This window comes from Sciurus carolinensis, chromosome 3, assembly GCF_902686445.1.
Source record: "Sciurus carolinensis chromosome 3, mSciCar1.2, whole genome shotgun sequence".
NCBI lineage: Eukaryota > Metazoa > Chordata > Mammalia > Rodentia > Sciuridae > Sciurus > Sciurus carolinensis.
The window spans coordinates 111,842,901-111,864,086 of record NC_062215.1 but is presented as its reverse complement, the minus strand read 5'-3'; the positions used below and the strand labels follow the sequence as shown (position 1 = coordinate 111,864,086).

General features: G+C 33.7%; 1 protein-coding gene across 1 annotated transcript in view; it reads right to left on the bottom strand.

The window, feature by feature from the left end:
* Psmd14 (proteasome 26S subunit, non-ATPase 14) overlaps nt 1-21,186 on the bottom strand; it is a 121,781-nt gene that overhangs the window by 6,197 nt on the left and 94,398 nt on the right. Inside the window, exons 8-10 of the mRNA XM_047546167.1 lie at nt 20,250-20,357; nt 13,381-13,455; nt 9,685-9,810 (exon numbers count right to left, since the gene is read on the bottom strand). Coding sequence (XP_047402123.1) covers nt 9,685-9,810; nt 13,381-13,455; nt 20,250-20,357 — 309 coding nt within the window. The remainder of the gene's footprint in view (nt 1-9,684; nt 9,811-13,380; nt 13,456-20,249; nt 20,358-21,186) is intronic.

Below are 21,186 nucleotides of genomic sequence, written 5' to 3'. Positions count from 1 at the left end.
CATTTTAAAGAAATGGCTTTTTATAAAAAACTTGGGAAAGTAAAATAAACAACATGAGGCAATCTGAAAACTATCTGAGAAGGTACAAGAGGTTTGAGTATAATTACATTAAAATTTTTTTCTACTATTATCACTAACAATATATATGTGTTTGTACAAATATTAACTTACTGAATTCTGAAAACAACTCAAGGATGTTAATCAACATTTGACATTTAAAGACATTAGGCATTATCTCCTTTGGGTACCATATACTAATTCAGTGATATTTCTACCATAAAAGGAATTTTTTCAAATTCTTTTTGCTCTCAAGGAGCTCACATCTGGGTTTTACCTGTCTCTAAATTTCAAATTATAATGCAGTATGAAACCCAAAAAGAGTGTCCAAAAGGAACAATGGGAACACAGGGATAAATAAATGTACCTAACTTTTCCTTGTGGATCACTTAGGGAAAAAAGAGGGTAAGAGTATGCAGAATTCTCTAGGGAAGAAAAATCATATGACACTTACTGGTAACAGGGAAAGAAACCCTGGAGAATGAATGGTTGCAGGAGAAGAGAAAGGGGTTAAATCCCAGAGGTAAGTACCAATTTTAAAGCAAACACAATGAGTAGAAAAATGAGACTATCCATGACAACAAAACTGGTAGAGGAACTGTTGTGATGAGGAGAAGGCAGAACAGATACCACCATTCACTCTTAAACATTAGCACTCGAAGAAGCTGGGACATGCAGGTGGAAAGATCTCAGAGTGGGTGTGGTGGCACATGCCTGTAATCCCAGTAGCTCAGGAGGCTGAAGCAGGAGGATTTCGAGTTCAAAGCCAGTCTTAGCAACTTAGCGAGGCCCTCAGTGAGATCCTGTCTCTATATAAAATACAAAAAAGAGCTGGGATGTGGCTTAGTGGTTAAGCACCCCTGGGTTCAAACCCCAGTATAAGGAGAAAAAAAAGTCTCAGAGATGGTGGAGATGATAATAAATACCAAATGAGAGAGAAAAAGGCATTTCAAAGGTTAGCATGGCTAAACCATGAAAACAATCCCTCCCCACCCCTGCCACCGGTACTGCTAGGAATCAAACCCAGGACCTTGTGCATGCTTGTATACTTTTCTTAAAGAAAAGTATAAAAATAGAAAAGCAAAGGCAGTAGAATGGAAGAGTTAGGAAAAGCAGGGTAATATGTATTGCCATGGAAGTAAAGAAAAGAGACTTAAGTTCAAAGGTATGAAGTACAGGCAAGGAGGAAAGGGAAAACACTAAAAAAAAAATGGAAAATCATATGTACTAAAAAAGTAAATTAATTACCTCTTTTAACAAGGTGGAAATAGTAGAAAGTATCATGAGTACTCCACTCCATCATGAAAAGGCTATAACTCTAAGGACACTGGAGGCCAATTTCAGAAAAAGATGAATGACTGGAGGTTTAGCCTTACAGAAGGACAGGCACAAAGTATGCCACAATGAAAAACAGCTGAGGCCAGGTGTGGTGGTGCAACACCTGTAATCCCAGCAACTCAGTAGGCTGAGGTAGGAGAATCACAAGTTCAAAGCCAGCCTCAACAATTTAGTGAGGCCCTAAGCAACTTACTGAGACTCTATCTCAAAACATAAAGGGGTGGGATGTAGCTCAGTGGTTAAGTGCCAGTGGGTTCAACCCATGGTACAAGAAGATTAAAAATAAAGAAAGGTGCCCTTTAGAGGGCACAGCACACAGCAGTTTCTTAAAATTTAAGCCAGGCTCATGCCTGTAATCCCAGCAGCTTGGGAGGCTAAGGCAGGAGAATTTTGAGTTCAAAGTCAGCCTCAGCAATGGCAAGGTGCTAAGATACTCAGTGAGACTCTGTCTCTAAATAAAATACAAAATAGGGCTCAGGATGTTGCTCAGTGGTTGAGTGCCCCTGAGTTCAACCCCTTATACCCTCCCCCAAATTTCGATGTTTATATTAATATCAGTTAATGACTACTTAATACTGATGATTCATTTCTTAATAAAGTTAAATTTTTGGTAAAATAATACGAGTACTGCATCATTCCATTCAAGTGTGTATTGAGCATCTACCATTTAGATGTCAGTGTCAGAAGCAAAATGAGACTTGATAGCTGAATTCAAAGGGCTTAAAGTCAAAACTAGAAAATTTAAAAATCAGAATTAGTTTGACAGAGATCTTTTGGAGTATAAATAAGCATTCAATTGTTGATATGGTGAGGGTTTCAATAGTGTGAGAGTGTTAAACTGAGACCTGAATGCAAACTAGAAGTTGGGAAAGCACTATAGTGACAAGGAGTGCATTAAGCCAGGAAGCAAGATAGAATATTTTAAGTTCAAAAAACTGCAAATTATTCAGTATTACAACAATACAACAGTGGTTAAGAGATACAACTACAGAGGTTTGGAGTTCATTCTAGGGAAAACAGATGTCAGTCATCAAAGCTTTTTAAAAGCAAGGAAGTGGCATGAACCAATTTGTGTTTTAAAAATTAAAGTAAATTTTACATAACATAAATTTTAACCATTTTAGAATGCATAAATTCAAAGACATTTAGTACCTTTGTAATGTACAACTATCACCTTTATTCCTAAACATCTCATTACCTACTTAGGCTGTTATTTCCTACTCTTCCCTTGCTCAAGAGCCTAGCAATCAGTAATCTGCTTTCTGTCTCTGGATTTACCCATTCTGGATACTTCACATAAATGGATCACATAATATGATCTTTTATCCCTGGCTTCTTTCATTTTGCCACCCATGTTTTAGGGGTTTATCCATATTGTAGCATGTGTACATAGTTTATTCCTATTAATAGCGGAGTAATATTACATTATATGTGTATTTGTGTGCACAAGTGTGTCTTTATATCATGATTTGTTTATTCATTCATCTATTCATAGACATTTAGGTTATCTCTACCTTAGGGCTATTATGAATATTGCCACTTTAAATATTCATATACCAATTTTTGTATGAATTCCTGTTGTTTTCACTTTTGTGCATATGTGCAGGAGTAGAAAAGTTTCTGTGTAACTTTTCAAGGAACCACAATTGTGTTTCACAGTGGTTGCACCATTTTACATCCCTACATGGAATGTACATGGGTTCCAATTTCTCTACCACCTCAGCAACACTTGTTATTTTCCATTATTTCAATCACAGCCATGAACGGGGTAAGAAGTGATATCTCATGATGGTTTTGATTTGCTTTACCCTCAGGACCAGTGATGTTGATTGTAAAGAAGCAATTTAGCTCATGGATTAATTTGGTAAGTAGGATGTCTTGCTGGCTGATTACATAGATGTAGGAGAAAGAGGGAGGAGTCAAGAATGATATTAGTAACAACAGAACTGGTAGCCATCATTTTATTAAAAGGTTTATCATGTGCCATATGCTTCACACATACTATTTGCCATTCTTAAAACAACCTTGTTTTTAGGAAGAAAATAAGGTTCAGAGAGGCTGACTTGCCTCTAGACAAACCGGCAACAAGCAATGAAACTGTGGATTAAACACAATCCTATCCAGACCTCAAAGCAATTTTTGTGGTAATTAGGGGAAATCATTACTTTAAGTGATGCACTCTGAATAATAATAATCATAAAGCGAAGTCCAGGATTTATTAGGTGGCACTGAACAGCACAGATTCTTTACAAAAATCTTATAGGGGGATTGAAATAAGTCAGACTCAGAAAGTCAAAGGTTGAATGTTTTTTCTCATACATAAAAACCATAGCACGGTAAGGGGAAAAAAGGGAGCAGAGCAGATCCAATGAAAATAGAAGAGCTATCAGTGGAGTAGAGGAAGGGAATTGGAATTGACAAAATCATGCTATATACATAAGAATATACCACAGTGAATGTATATCTTTAAAGCAACATTTAAAAAAAATAAATAGAAAGAAAATCAGTACAGTAGAGGAAGGGGAACAGGAGGAGAGAAGAGGGGAGGAAAAAAGAAGCACAGAGGACTGAAAGGGAGCAAATTATTTTTTATGAATATATGATTGTGTCAAAGTGAACCCCACTATCACGTATAACTATGATGTGCTAATAAAAACAAAAATTAACTGAGGGCTGAAACCAATCAAGATCTGATTTAACTTAAAAGTGGTAGAAGCACACACAAAGCCCTGGGTTTGATCCCTAGCAGTATGAGCAAAATCAAAACAAAAAAGCAAATCTTATAGGGAATTCAACTTTAAAATGTAATGATATGACATAGGGATGTAAAATAAAGATCGTGTGTGTGTGTGTGTGTGTGTGTGTGTGTGTGTGTGTACACGTTTAACAGAAATTGTGGTTTGGTTTTTTGAGAAAAATTTCTAGGGTAGAGTCTGCTAATTACCTATCCAATAACTATCTTCTTCTTCTTTTGTAACATAAACTGATTTTACTAAAGGACTTTCTTTCAGTTAAAAAGACCACATTATGAAGACTGTCTTGCTGCTAGGTGTGTCTTTTTGACTAAATTCTGCCAGTGAAAGATAATTGAAATTTCTGGGTGCTAATTCATCACTCTTTTGCCTTTCTTTCTTTTACAGCTATGTCAAATTTAGAGATCTGGGGTGGGAGCAGTGCTAGGGATTGAACCCAAACCCTCATGCCTGGTAGGCAAGTGATCTACCACTGAACTGCACCCCCAGGACCGGTAATGTAAAACTTGGATGGGATAGCTAAACTCTAGTCATGAAGCAAGAGATGACCTAAAGGATGGAAGCTAATTCAAGGCAAGTGGAGCAGAAGGAACCTGGGTCTCTCATGACTTTGAAGTTTTATACTGCCCATGAAGTATAAGACATATCACTTTCTATTTTAAGACATTGCAATTCTGTGCTAACACAACCCTAGATATGAGTAACACCGGCTGAAGGCAAAAATATAAAAATTCAGGAGTTACACTAAGTACAGAATTTCCTATCTTCCACCTTAGAGGTGACACTGCTACCTACACAACACATTGACCTATATATGAGACAGAGATCACTTTGAAAAAAGGGGAGGAAGGAAATAGGGTAAGGCTTTCTTTTTATGTTGTTTAATTTTTTATGCCTAGCAGCAGGTTCTGGATCTAGTAGAATTTTATTTTTCATACTAAACCTGTCAAAGAGAGCATATTGGTTTCAACAGTTATATGCATTTAAAAGACAGCCTCCAAAAATATTATAAACTTAATTATCCAGTAATAGTGCATTTTTATAAAATTTTTAATTTAAAAGGAAGGGGTATTATCTACTTTAGCTTTTTCTCTGACTACTTAATAAGGTTGTCAATGCTATCTTTCTTCAGTGAGTTTTCTAACTCATTTGCCCAACTGATTAATATTTTACCACCTATGTCAATTCTTTTTTTATTTTTAAAATTTTTAATTGTTTGTTCTATTTAATTATACATGACAGCAGAATGCATTTTGATTCACTGTATGCAAATGGGGTATACTTTTCTACATTAATTGGAATAGTTCTAAAAGTTTTCTAGCTTATTCTCTTGGATTTCTGTTTGATTACAAACATTCAAATAATGATGATTTGGCTTGTTTTCCCCAATATTCATATCCTCTTTTGTTTTTCTTATCTTGTTACACTAACACAAAACAAGATTTTCCTATGTTTACTGCAGTAAACCAAATATAATTATATTTACATGTTTTATATGAAATCATATAAAAAATTCAAGCTTTCTTTCAGGTTACTAAGTAGGTCAATATACCCAGACACCCAACTAAAAAGCAAACTGTTAAATATCAGAATTTATAGAGTTACATGTTTGGGAAAAAGGCAAGTTTTGTTTCAATGCTATTCTTAAAATGCTCTTGTAATTCATTTTTCACCTGTACATTCATTTAGAAATAATACAATCAAATATTACCAAAATTTTAAAGTATAGCAGATGCATCTTGGCATGTACAAAATTAGGAGGTTTAGAAAAACAGAGCTATGGGTGTTGTAATTCAGTAATGAGAAAAATCGAATTAGTAGTAACCCAGTAGAATTTCTGTGTGGTGAATTTAGACTTGAAATTAAAAACTTGGAACACAGGAATTTAATTATTTTCTAACCTTTCACTTTAGGACCTAACTGGCATCAAACAGTAATTACCTTAGTTTAAAACACCAGCCAATTAAAAAGAATACTATGAAGAACTGGTAGCATGGGCCTTTCATTTTATATTTTAAGTGTTACTAAAAAAATCCACCGTATTTCTTTCAATCAAAGAGGGAATTACATTCCCAAATTTGGACTCTTTCATATCACAGCTTACACATTGTTTTCATTTTTTAACCAAACCTTACAAGTTTTTGAGTACTACAGTGATTTTTTAAAACTGTAAAATAGGAAAAACTTCTGTGGATGGGCAGCAGTAACCATAAATAGGTTACTTCCTGGCAGTGGTACCAATACAAATTTACTTAAATGTGTAATGTAATAAAAATCATTCCTACAGTCTGCTGAATAATAAGTTATAACATTCTATTTTTAAAAGTTTAATTATTTTAAATAATAAACTACTTCTATCTAGTCTTCACAGCATGAAGAGATATAAAATAATTTACCTACAATCTAGCACTGAGTATTTCCAGTTGAAATACTATATCTATAAATAAGGGTATGTTCTTCAAAGTCAAACCTAATTCTGCCAAAATTTAGTTTGTAGGAACCTATTAACACTGGGCACAGCAGTGTAAGCCTGTAATCCCAGTGGCTTGGAAGGCTGAGGTAGGAAAATGGTAAGTTCAAAGCCAACCTCAGCACCAAGCAACTCAGTGAGACCCTGTCTCAAAATAAAATACAAAAGGGCAGGGGTGGGCGTGCTGGGGATGTGTCTCAGTGGTTAAGTGCCCCCCAAGTTCAATAGTTGGTACCAAAAAAACAAAATGAAACAAAATAAAAAACACCTATTAGCTTTATTTCAAAACTGAATTCTCTCTAAAGACTTATTGTTACACTTCTGTGAATCTTACATTGTCTCTTGGATAATAGGTTTTCCTTTTTTTTGGTAAGATGTGTTTAATTATAAAAGGAAAATATTATTTTGGTATAACATTCACTATCATTCTTAACTATGACCCTGAAAGTTTGAGTTCTAGCCCTTACTATTAAATTTTAGCCCCACATTTCTGACTGCTTATTTTAAAAATTAACTTTCTCTTTCCTCACTCCAACCTAAATTGAAAATATTAATGGTACCAACATACTTGTAGTCACTTAGACAGGAAATCTTCAGTATATCTTGATTCCTCCCACTTCTTTCACTTGATTTATCTTGTTTTGTTTATCTGCCTATTAATGCCTTCATTACTACTGCCACTAGGGTAACGTAGACACTTAGTACCTTATGTTTGGGTACTAACAAAACAAGATTACTAAATAGTAAACTCCTCTTAAATAGAATTCAAATCTCCTCTTAAAGAATTCCTTCTACACTATTGTAAAGTTATGTTTGTAAAGTCAGGTTCTAGGTGTATCATGCCTCTTATCAAAAGTAATTCATATCCTCATATTCCAAGGACTATTATTAAGATTCATTATTCACCCTCATGTACTATGCACTCTAGCCAAGGACACTGCTTCATAAACACTTCATGTACCTTTTACCCCCAACATTTCTCCAATCCTTCCCACCATTTGCCTCAAGATCCTAGTTAATCACAACTGTATACTCTACTTATGAGTTCCACATACAAGCGAAATCATATGTGGTATTTGTCTGTCTGTGCCTGGGTTATTCAATTTACCATAATGTCTTTCAGGTTCATCTGTGTTGTTCCAAATGATGGGATTCCCTTCTTAAAGGCTGAACAGTATTCCATTATGTATATGCTATATTTTTTCTACTCCCTGTTGAAGCACATTTAGGTTGATGTCATATTTTGGCTATTGTGAATACTGCTCCACTAAGCACTGGAGTATAGATATCTCTTTGACATATGATTTCATTTCCTTTGGATACATATCAAGTATCAGAGTTGTGGGATATGTCCTATGCCCTTTCTTTCTTTTCTTTTTTTTTTTTTTTGTCCTATGCCCTTTCTATCTACTAGGCACTGCCCATATTTATTTTGCCTAGGGGGACAGTCTTACATGTGTCCAAACTTACTCATCCTTTAAAGTCTTGTTCAAATGTTGTTCTCCTCTAAGAGAGAAACCTGGAACAGTATCCCCGTTGAAAGTCAGAGCCTCTGAATTCCTACAAGAGTTCTCACGTGTTTCTATTCCTCCCGCCCCAACTCCCTTGGTACCAGGGATTGAACCCAGGGGTTCAATCTGAAACTGAGCCACACCCCAAGCCCTTTTTTGTGTTTTATTTAGAGAAAGGGTCTCATTAAGTTGCTGAGGCTGGCTTTGAACTCAGTATCCTCCTGCCTCAGCCTCCTGAGCCACTGGGATTACCAGCACGTATGTCAATGCACCTGGCTCATGTGTTTCTCAACGGTAGTTTCTATAATTTCTGACTTATAATATTCTAACATATAAATCTTTTGGATACCTTTGTTAAAATATAAATTCTAAATCAGTAAGTCTGAGACTGTATTTCTAACAAGATCCCATAAGATGCTGATCCAGCTGGTCTGTGGACAATTTGAATACTAAGGTGTTATGGAACAGACAGATTTTTGCCTAGTGCTCTGGTTACTTATAATCTTCTCTTACTGTCCCTGTTTTCCTATAATGAAGCAAGGATCCCAGTTTTTCACTTCAACTTGTACAGGAGATATTCAATAAATATTTGCAAATGTAACACTGCACATTGTATAAGGGTTTTTTTTAAGCTGCAGGTTTTCAATCCATTAGTGAATTACAATCTGTATCTATATCTATGAATGTATTATATGTATGTATGCAATTAAAACAGAACAACATGGAGTCTGATGAGAAAGAACACAATGTATCAGATGTAATAAAGTAAAGACTTTCATATAACATAAGTTACACATCCATATGCATTTACATTTACTGGGTCACAAATGGAAACTATTTTTTATGTTGATTTTGGTCTAAAAAGTTGGAAAATATGTTTTGGGTTGAATTGAGATTCCAAAAGATATGAAAGAAAGTAAGTTTCTTGATTAGCAGAGATTTAGTATGTCTTGATTTTTACCATAACCCTGCTACCTAGCACAAAGTATGTTTTCAATAAATATTAAGTAGATTTTTTAAACTAAATAGAAAACAGGAAAATTTATAAAATAAATTATATGCAGCTGTCCAGTTTGCAATCACATCAACAAATTGGGGATGAGCTCCATATAAGTGATCATAAATTAAACACCTTATTTCAATGCTTTTCCAACTGAACTCATGTTCTTTCTTGTTTTGGTGCTGTCATTTCTGTTATATATTCCCTTACTCTCCTTCTCTGAATAATGAAGACATTTCAAATATGCAACTATATTACATGTTCTATAACAGGGACTGGCAAACTAGAGAGCCCATGGGCCAAACCTGGCCCGTTGCCTATTTTAATGATCATGGCACCTTCATTTGTTTACATATTATGTATGGCTGCTTTTGCATAATAGCAGTGGGTATTAGGAAAGACTGGATGACCTGAAAGTCAAATATTTACTCTGATCTACAAAACAGTCCTCTGTATTTTAATTATTTATATTTATACAATTATTAGGCATCTAATCATACATATTTCAAAAATTATATATATATTTAAAAAACTAATATTGGAAGTAACTTTTACCTTATTGTAATTCTTGGCTAATTCCAACATCTCTTTTACCACCGACTCATTGTGTTTACAATGTTCACTGTAGTCCTGAAGTGTCAAACCTTCCATCCAACTCTTCTTATGCAAATTTAGCAACATCTAAAAATTATAAAGGAAAAAGTAATTAATCTTCCTGACTGAAGGATATGCCCCCTTCAATTGACTTGAGAAAAACCTCACAAAAATCTTTTTAAATTAATGAATTTAAATTTAATTGTTATTCAAATAAATTCCTATTAGAATTCTCCCAAATTTATATTAATAAAAGTTAAGGAGTATTCCAACCTCTGGCTTTTGCTGTCCTACCTAGAAGGTGATTCTCATCTTTGCAGAGCTTACTTTCCTTTCTTCCTAAAGTTGACCTTTTCAAGGTCATCAGGGTCAAACTTCTAAAACAATATCAAATAACAGCAAACAATAAGTATCTTGTTTGAATGGATGAATTAATTTTTTATTTTATACACAGGATTGCTAATTTTTTATATAGTCAGGTTTTCAAATGCCAAGATAAATAAAATGTCCCACTTACTAGGTGACTTTGTGTCAATCTTTTGGGGGTGGGGGGTTACTGGAGATTTAAGCCAGGGACACTTTACCCTAATTCCAAGTCCTTTTTGGTTTTTTGTTTTTTAATTTTGAGACAGAGTCTCACTAAGTTGCTTAGCTTCAGTTTATATATCAATGAATTAAGAGTTTGTACTAATCTGAAAGGTTTCTTCAAATTCTAACATTCCATCTATAATTTAAAAATATAACACTTAACTTTCAGAATGTAAAGTCTGGGAGATAAATCATAAGATTTGTCCAGTTTGCAATCGCATCAACAAATTGGGGCTAAGCTCTATATAAGTGATCATAAAATTAAACACCTAATTTCAATGCTTCTCAAACTAGACTCATGTTCTTTCTTTCTTTCTTTTTTTGGTGCCAGGGATTGAACCCAGGACTGTTTAACCACTGAGTCACATCCCCTGCCCATTTTTAAACTTTTTATTTTGAGATAGGGCCTCACTAAGGTGCTGAGGCTGGCTTTGAACTTGTGATCCTCCTGCCCTTAGCCTCCTGAGCTGCTGGGATTACAGGTGTGTGCCATTGCACCTGGATTGAACTCAAGTTCTGAGAACATATTCTTGGGAAGTTCATTAAGTTTTCAAGTTTATATTTTTTATGACAGTTTTTCTTAAAGTCTTCATAAATTTTCTTTAATTAAAGACTATTGTTGTTATAAGGTGATTTTATTTTTCTTTTGATGACTAAAAAAACTATGAAATGTGAAAAAATGGTAGCTACACAATAACTGTCATTGTTTTGTCATTAGAACTAGTATACTTTTAGAGTCAAGGACATAATTCAGTGGTAGGACAAGTTGCCTAGTATGTTTAAAGTCCTAGATTTGGTTCAAAGCACCACCTCCACCACCAGCACCACAACAACAATAAAAGAGAGAAAAAAAGAAATGAGGCAGTATCACAAGTTTGAGGGCAGCCTAGGCAACTCGGTGAGATCCTGTTTCAAAATTAAGATTTAAAAGGACTGGGATGTAGTTCGGTAGTAAAGTGCCCCTGATTTCAATCCCTAGTATCCCAAGAGATCCAAAGACATACTTTTAGAAATGTATGGGCTTAATTTAGGAAAATTACCCTAACTTGTATAGAGGTCTTCAGCTATTTATGATAGTTTATCTTACACTGGAAAACAACATGTATGACAAAAGCACATATGAGGTTTTTAAGACAGAAACCTCTCCCATTTCCTTCTTATGTTCCCAGAGTTAAGAGAAGAATGCAGTAAATCTGAGCAAATCCCACAAAGGTAACTCCAATTTCTTTGATTAGTTCCCATCTTCTCCACTAATACTGTTCTATAAAATAGATACTTAGGAAAATGTTTTCCCCTAAACAAAATATTTTCATTTGTTTTTATACAATTAACATGAATCATTGTTTATTCTAGTATTCACCACCAGTCTTCTTCCATCATGAGTTCTTTACTTTCGTTTATTTGATACTTAGTAATATTTTTTATAGCTACAACTATGTATGCTATAAAGTGAACTATAACTAATGTTGAGAACTGGATTTGTTATCCCTACAAAAGCAAAGTTTCCATGCAGTAGGACAGTCAGTAAGGCTTGAGGTTAATAAGAATAAAGGTAGGCTTTTATTACCATGAGAAGAGCTGATTTGCATTATTAATAATATAAACATGGCAGTAATTATTTATCTAAGTATATATAAATATATACTTAGATATGCTTTTATATATATAAAAAAGTTGATGTAATTAACTGGATATTACCACACAGACGGATGGCAGATATTATACTGATAAAATATTTAAGTGTCTAAGTGAATTTTTCACTTTGAATCTAAGTAGTATCCTTTTTTCACAACATGTAATCATTCCTTAAAATTGATAATAAGTGTTAAAAAAATACTTCATGCAATCAAATAAATCTATCACAACACAAGACATCTTTGGGACATACGCAAGCAGTTTGAAGAGTTTTATAGGGTCTCCTCCTGTCCAAGGGGAACTGGTCTCTTGTTCCCCTCATTCATCACTATGCTCAAGCACTTGGGCCCTTCAGGTAAATTTATGGGTGGCTTTGAACCTTTGTTTGTCAAACTTAAACAAAAACAAAACAACAACAACAAAACACCAAAATGGAATTTTTCTTTCAAAGGAATCTAATATAGGATATTCTTTCCCACCAATCTAGAAATGGAATTAAAGATGGATACGCTCTAAGAGAGGGTAGGTATATGGAGAGCCCAACTGACTTCCCCTTCCACTTGCCATAAACCAGAAGCCCCCCTAAGTAAACACCTTTGTGAGAAACAGCTTCAAATACTAATGGTCTTATTTATTACTGAATTCTCATTATGTTTGTACTTCAGAATGGCTGTAATTACCAAAATTCACTAGTTATCCATAGGAAATTCAGTGTCCTTAAAAACAATTTTTTTTGTCTTTCCCAGAAAGAAATATAAGAAGCTACTTTAGTGCAAGATTAACTGTAAGAGTAAAGGGGGAAGTGGTTCAGATTATAATTTCAAGAAATAATAAGCAGAATTAAATTTTGATATTAATTGGGAGAAAACTAACACTAGAAATAATTCTAATAGTAGACATAAACAGAAGAATGCAAACCACTAAGATGTTAGATTTTTCAAAAATAATCACATTTGAAAATTGTATTAAAAGGGATAAGAATCTAGCTTGAAATATTTGAAAACCTTAAACTGTTTCTCTTTACTCTCCTTAATTTACCATAAACATATTTTAAAAACTACACAATGACAATTTAGTCTTATCAAATTTGAAAAGCTATATATCTTTAGTAAGAGAATTATAAAAAGTAACACTAATGCAGATGACAAATTAATCAGAAACCCCACAAAACTGGGGCAAGTATTTTTATAATTAATCATGAAACAAAACTGAAAGATTTCATTTCCTACTTCTCTCTCTTCAGTACCTACCAATTAAGGAAAAACAAGTCTTTCAATAAAATATTTCTTTATTTTATGTTTCAATTATCAGGAGTCAAAAAATATTTGGAAACAGGAGAGGTCAAGAATTCAAACTTAAATCATATACCAGGGAATAGTCTAAATGATGTGAAAAAGACGGTTTACTCTTCTAAGACAAAAAAATTAAACTCACCTTCTGTTCCAATTCATTTTTCCGATAGTTAATAGTGATGGAGTAATAATGTCTGTTTAGTCCATGAATTAATGCCTATATAAATGATTTAAAAAAAAAGGATAACTTAATACTTTTCATATAATAAAAATGTTTGAAATTATTGATATTTCCTATACACAATACTCTTACCATCTTCTGAAAAGGACATTTTATCTTAAATTATGATTAAATTACAGGATTTTTCTCAACTACAAGTTGAGGAAAGTTTTTTGTTAGTTTTTGAGACAGGGCCTCACTAAGTTGCCAAGACTGGCCTCCAACTTGCAATCATTTTGCCTCAGCCTCCCCAGTAGCTGGAATTACATGCTTGCACCACCATCTATGGCTTAGAAGTAAAGTGAAACTTAATGGAATGGGTGACATATTCTTTAAAGCATGATACAAAGTCTCAGAAATTCTACCTGTTCAATAGCCTTGTGAGGTTCAAAGATAAGGTTTAATCTCATCAAAATCTAAGCTACAAATTAACTATTTATAATTTATTAAGTTTGATGTGATACTTTGGAGGTTCTTTTGTATTTCAAAAGTTTAAAAAGGTGTAATAATACATGGGTCTCTTTACATAAATCTGGGTTTTATTTCCTCATTCAGCTTTTATCAATTCAAATAATTATTATATCCAGGCACATCTCCAAATTAACAGTGTAGATTTTATTCTTTACTGTGTTTCTTGCTCATGCTCTTCTATAGTGACATGCAATATATTAACTAGAAATTTTTTTACCATACTCAATCCCTAAGACAAACAGGCCAATCAATTATAATAAAAAATGTAAGCTAATGACATGGCTTTATTAAAAAACAATAACACTGGATGTACTAAAATCATTCCACAATTGCCCAAATAACTCTAGCAACAGTGATCAAATGTGATTCCAAACAGTATCCTAGAGGACCTAAAGGACACTCTATCAGTCTAGAAAGACATGAAAATATAGAAATACAATATAGGAGTATTTTTAACAAGTGTAAAAAACAAAAATGGCTTTGGGAAACAGTGAAGAATCTAAAGACAAAGCTAACCAAAATCACCACCAGTCTTTGATTAATGGATTTTTGCAGTGTAGATATTAAGGTGCTGAGACAGAGAAAGAAGGGGTGGGGAGGTGAATGTTTAATGAGTACCCAGCATCTGCTTTACATACCACATCTTCTAATCCTCATGAAAATCCAGTAAGGTAGGTTGATTCCATGTGTATTTTTTTTTAAGGAAAAGGTTTTACATTTTATTATATTTTATTACATTTCATTAGATTCCCCATTTTTTCCCACATTTTTTATGGGTACATTATAGTTATACATAATGGTGGGATTCACTGTCATACACATTGTACATGTACACAGTGTAACAATATAATTTGGCCCATATCATTCCCTATTATTTCCCTTTTCCCTCCTAGACCATCTCCTCTACTCTATTGTTCTCCCTTCAATTTTCATGAGATTTCCCCGCCCCAATCTTTCTTTTCCTTTTTCCTCTTTAGCTCCCACAATGAGAGAAAACATGCTATCCATGATTTTCTGAGTTTGGTTTATTTCATTTAACATAATGGTCTTAAGGTTCCATCGGTATTCTTACAAATGACAGAATTTCATTCTTCTTTATGGCTGAGTAAAACTCCATTGTGCTTATACACATTTTCATTATCCATCACCCACTGAAGGAAACAGAGTCTGGTTCTATAGTTTAGCTATTATGAATTGTGCTGCTATAAAAATAGATATGCATGTATTGCTACAGTGTGATGACTTTAATTCTTTAGGATAAACACCAAGAAGTGCTATAGATGGTTCATATGGTAGGTCCATTCCCAGTCTTTTAAGCAACCTTCATGTTGATTTCCATAGTGGTTGTACTAATTTATAATCCCACCAATAGCGTGAAAGTGTTCCTTTTTATCTCCACATACTCTCTAGCACTATTATTGTTGATATTCTCAATGGCTGCCATTCTAACTGGAGTGAGATGAAATCTGTGTAGTTTTGATTTGCATTTCCCTAATTACTAACAAAGTTGAACATTTTTTCACATATTTATTGGCCATTTGTATTTCTCCTTTTGAGAAGTATCTATTTAGTTCATTTGTTCATTTATTAATTGGGTTATTAGGTTGTGGAGTTTTTTTCAAGTGTTTTGTAAATTTTTTTTTTAAGGAGGAGGAGAAGGAGGAGGAGGAAGTAATAATAGTAACTATTAAATCCTTATTCATTTCAAAGTGAATTTTCAACGCATAAAAATATTACAGTGTGCAGATCTTTAATCTGTACTCATCTTTGCGTTTTAGGGGAGGGGTATCTTCTGGGTAGAGATTTAGAAACATGTGCCCAGTTCTCTAAGCAAACAGTTTGGCTGAAGAGTGAAGCTCGGGTTGAATGTCCGTTTATCCAAGCATCTCTGGGCAATGCATTATCTGCATAATTCCACATGGTGATGTATCAAGTAACAGTTGTGACCAAAATATACACTGCAGCCAACATGGTGGGCCCACAAACATTTTAGATAGTAATTACACTGCTAAAATAAACATTTTGGTATTTGAAGACACTATCTTCTTGGTTTTCAATTACATTTAGATAAAAGTAATAAGGCTGACAGAATTAACAATTCTAAAGATAAAAATTTAACTTTAAATCAAATGATATACTCAAGCAGTCTTCTAATTTTATTTGCTCATCTGCTGTACACCCCAGTTCATTCATCCCAAATCACAGAAAATGGTTGTGAGCTTTTGGTCTCATGTAGAAGGAAAACTGCACATGGGCAGTTTACCTCTAATTATGCCTCTATATACTCACTGCTGTGGGAAAAGCATTATAAAACACACAGCTTATGAATTATATATAAGCTATTCATAGGTCTTTGATAGGTTTAAAACACTGCATACTCTTAAAAATATGTGCTTCATCTAAAGATAAATCTGTTTGCCTTATTTTACATTAATAAACTGGATATGTGCTAAATGATATCCATTAAATCACATTCTAAAATGAAGCTTTCTCTGTATAAATAGAACAACTCTGAAAAGAAACAAAACGTGTTTTGTGGTTGCCTCCAGAGTAGAGAACTGGGCTGCAGAAGGTAAAATCAGAAGGGAAAGTTTTCACTAAATACTTTTTGTATCTTTTGAATCTTAAACTATATGACATACATATATTATCTATGCCAAAATTAATTAATTAGATTTTTCAACTATAATATAAAGTAATTAAAAGATGTGGTTATGACCATCAGTTCCTATAATAAATCACTGAATTAGGAACAACTCAATTTGGGGCCTTAGTTGCTCTGCCTACAAAATGACAAAGGTTTCCAGTGTAACTGTCTTATAATTGTGTGTCCAATAATTATCAAAATAATGTATTCCAAATAGCTTAACTCTACTACTAATTGTACTCAGAGTAAAAGCCCTGTACTTACAGGCTCGGAGCCCTAGCACATGCATCTATGCATACACATTCTCTAAATTACATGAGGCTGACAATCAATCTTTCGATTTATTGTGACACTTTTATCTGAAATGTCTGAGCAATTTTTAATGGAATAGTTTTACAAATTAAGTTGCTAAAATAAATACTTATTAGCTCTCAATTCTAAACGTTCAATAAAAATAAATATTCTAAGATAATATAAAACAATATGGTCTTAACACATTTATATAAAAGCCTACAGTACTATATGTGCTATATTTTTCCCTCTTTACCAGGATTAATGGTTTTCCCTATATAACACATGAAAGTGGAAATAAAATTTGACTATTAGCTACTTCAACATTATCAGGGGATGGGGAGATAGCTCAGTCGGTAAAGTGCTTGCCTTGCAAGCACAAGGCCGTGGGTTCGATTCCCAGCACCACCAAAAAAAAAAAAAAAAAAAGAAACTATCACTAGTATTTTTGAAATAACAATTTCTAGCCAAGCTTGGTGGCATACACATGTAATCCCAGCTACTCAGGAAGCTGAGGTAGGAGGATTACATATTTGAGGCCAGCCTGGGCAACTTGGTGAGACCATCTCAAAACAAAATTATAGTATTTTAAAGGAAGAAGCTTTTATAAGAATATTTGAGCCACATGTGGTTACGTATGCCTGTAATGCCCAGGCAGTGGCAGGAATAATGCTAGTTTGAGGCCAGCCTGGACAACTTAGTGAGACCCTGTGTCAAAATAAAAAATAAAAAGGCTTGGAGATTGGAGCCTAGTGGTAGAGTGCCCTGGTGGTGGTAGAGTGCCCTGGGGTTCCATCCCCAGTATAACAAAAGAAAAAAAAAATTCTAAAAATATCATGTGTTTCACTATAGAAAGTTTAAGAAATATGGACAAGGTAAAACAAGAAAACAAAATTCCATAATTCTACCACCTAATCAATACAAACATTTTGGTGTAAATATATAGGCACAGTTTATCAAACTATGTATTTATAAAATGGAGAACTTGTATACCTTATTTTATAATCTCTTATTTTGAACTTTCCTCAAATTAAGTAGTCTACAACGTATTTATAACACTCCCTTACTTTTTAAAGAATAATAGTAAAGAAATCAGTGTTAGAAAATCATTAGTGACCACCAGTGTATGCTAACAGCTGCTTTCAGACTTCTACCCTTACTACTTGAGAACTGACTCAAGGCAGGTTCCCTCTTAACACCAGCTAACTTTCCCTTGAAAATAAAAGGCATTTCTGAAAAGCTTTTAATCCCCAAGTTTAAGATTTGGCTAATATACATTAAAATTATATTATGGTCATTACTGTTTACTTCAAGCTTTTCTGGGTTGCTTTCTTCTTAGTTTGTCTTAGAAAAATAAGAAAGAGTTTTAAGGTATGACTTTGTTCAGTCACTTTCTGGTTTGATACTATTTGTGTGTTCTAGTATTGAAATTGTCTTAAAACTGTAAAGCACCCAGATAGATGTCATTCTGATGGGCGCTATATAAACTGTGAAATAAATATATTTACAGATTGTAATTGGAAGGCAAAACAAACTAAAATGAAAGGAAAAATATTGATGCTGTAGCTGTTATACACATAGGTCGTTTAACTCACATTTGGAATCTGTTTCATCAAGTCCATCTTAAATTAAGACTATAACTAAGGGTTAAAAAATACAAGTGGACTGATATAGAATGAAACAGATTTTAAAATTGATTACTCATTTTTTTAATTTTTTTTGCAGTGCTGGGGATTGAACCCAGGGCCTTGTGGTTGTGAGGCAAGCACTCTACCAACTGAGCTATCTCCCTAGTCCTAAGCTCAATTTTTAAGGTTAAAAAGCATTGTTTTAATTTTAAAAATTGAAATCTGCAACAGGTGGCTACTGACTTACAAATAGGAAAAACTTCTGGCAGAAAATACTAGTAATCACAATGATCTTGGATTGTGAGATACTTAACCTTTTACAAAAAATAATGAAGCAATATGACGCGATGGGAGTTTATAAGAAAGGTCATTATCACAGGCTAAACAGGTCCAATAATATATTCTCTTGGAACATACAAGTATGGGCTTGTCTATGCCCAATCAAAATCACTGGTAGCTTATTACATACTCATTATATTCTGTAATCTTTCTGAGTTATAAAAAAAATTGTTTTTTTCCAAAAGCAACACACCTCAATCCTTTGAAACAAAACATTTCACTTTGATGAAGATTTCAGATGAGTGGCTGCTGCAAAATCAAGCATTTGAAAGTACAAAGTTATCAAAGTGTAACCAATACTTAACCATGGTTAACTGTCAAAGCCACAATTCCCCAAAGACAACCTTATAGAAGAACGAGATGTCAGAAGGGGAACAGCAATAGCTACTATAATGTCTTAGTCTTATGTGTTCTGTTTAACCAACCATGTTATTTTTGTTCTTTTAATTAATCTTTAGAGAAGTAATTAACTATACAGACACAAGCTATCGCACATTATAATAATTTTTGCAGACAATGAAAATTTGTATTCAAACAATGAGGCATGTAAATGATACAAAGAAAACATTAATCACTCAAGAGGATATTAAATGCCTGAATACCAATAACTCCAATAACAGTGGTTGATATCATTAGATAAAATAAGATATAAACTCTCATAAAAAGTAATATTAAGTTGTGCTTTGCAGCAGTTATCTTAAAGGTGAAGATTAAACCAAAAATGTAGGAAATTTTAAGTATTACTTAAGAACTGTTACTGGGTCTGGGTATGGTGATACATCAATGCAATCTCAGCAACTCAGAAGCTGAGGTAGGAGGATTGCAAGTTTGAGGACAGTCTGGATAACTTAGGGAGACTCTGCCTCAAATTAGAATTTACAAAAAGGCTGGGGGATGTAACTCAGTGGTAAAGTGCTTTGCTTAGCATGTATGAGGCCCTGGGTTCGATACCCAGTAACACACCCGCAATATAAACGATTAAAAACTCTTTTCTAGAGGTTTGTTTAAATATGTATCAGTTTTCCCATTATTTCTGCTGTGAGAAATGTATACAAGCCAATCAATTATGGTGGTCAATACCTTCCACTTAAAGTTCTATGAATTCTTCTCTATAATGTTAACCATACCGAAGATAATCTTAAACTAAAGGTTCTGATATGCTCCAAAAAAGGGTGTCCCTACATATGGTAAAATTTAAAGACTTTACTAAAAGTTGACTTATGTGTGAACAAATATATTTTGGGGATAATATTTCTATAATTCTCTTTTAAAACAAAAATTAATTGCAAAGTAAAAATGCTAAGAATTAAGATCTTAAAATGATTACAAATCTTAAAAATGCAAACCAGTTTTTACATTTTTAAAATACTTTATCATTTTACATACATTTCCCATTATCAAATTACAGCCATTACCTGGATAGATGGCTTGTTTAAGTGACCCAGATTTGAAGTTGTTTGTCTTGGTTCATGTCCTAAGACCATCATATTAGCATTGATCAATCTGAAGGCATCAATAACAACCTGTAAAAACAAGGTGTCAAGTCAATTCTTTAAAAAAAAAAAAAAAAACAAGTGATGATGCCAAGCAACAGTGGACAAGGCATGATCAACTTGCATCTGTTTCTGGCCTATTTCCAGAAAATCATTTAATTATAATATTAATAAAAAAGAACCTCCTGCTGATTGTGCCATCAGCACACCACCCTCTATCTTGTAATGTAAGATGACACCAATTATTGCAATTTTCATGAAGCAGTAAAGAAAAATGTTAACTTTGCATCTTTATTATTAAAATACGTCATTAACTAAACTTACACCAAACAGCCTTCATGGATGTGCATGTTTGTCACCTAAATTTTAACTAATCAAAATGAATGACAGAGAAACTAAAACTGAAAGTGAGCACAAGCTAAGGGACTACATCTAAAGCCCAGCCCTGTCACATCAATTATACCACCACAGTACTTGAAATGACAACAAAATTACAGCCAGCCAGGCACTTGCCCACGTATTCTCTTCTAGTCAGATACCTTTCACTTTCCTTGACTATGAAAGACTTTATACCTTGTCTGATGGCCTTATATGTCCAGGCCACTGTCAACACAGGAGGCACAAGATAAGAAAACCAAGGTCATCACCATTTTAAGCTAGGAACATGGTATTAAATAATATGGCTGTAAATTCACAGTATAGAAATTAATAATTGGTAACTTCTTTGTGCATAGAAATTCCTACATGATATCATATGTTCTTACACAATAAGGGATAGAATCACATACTATATTGTCATGTTGTAGTCATTATTATTGATTTCAAAGAACTTCTTAAAACTTTTAAACAGCATGAAATC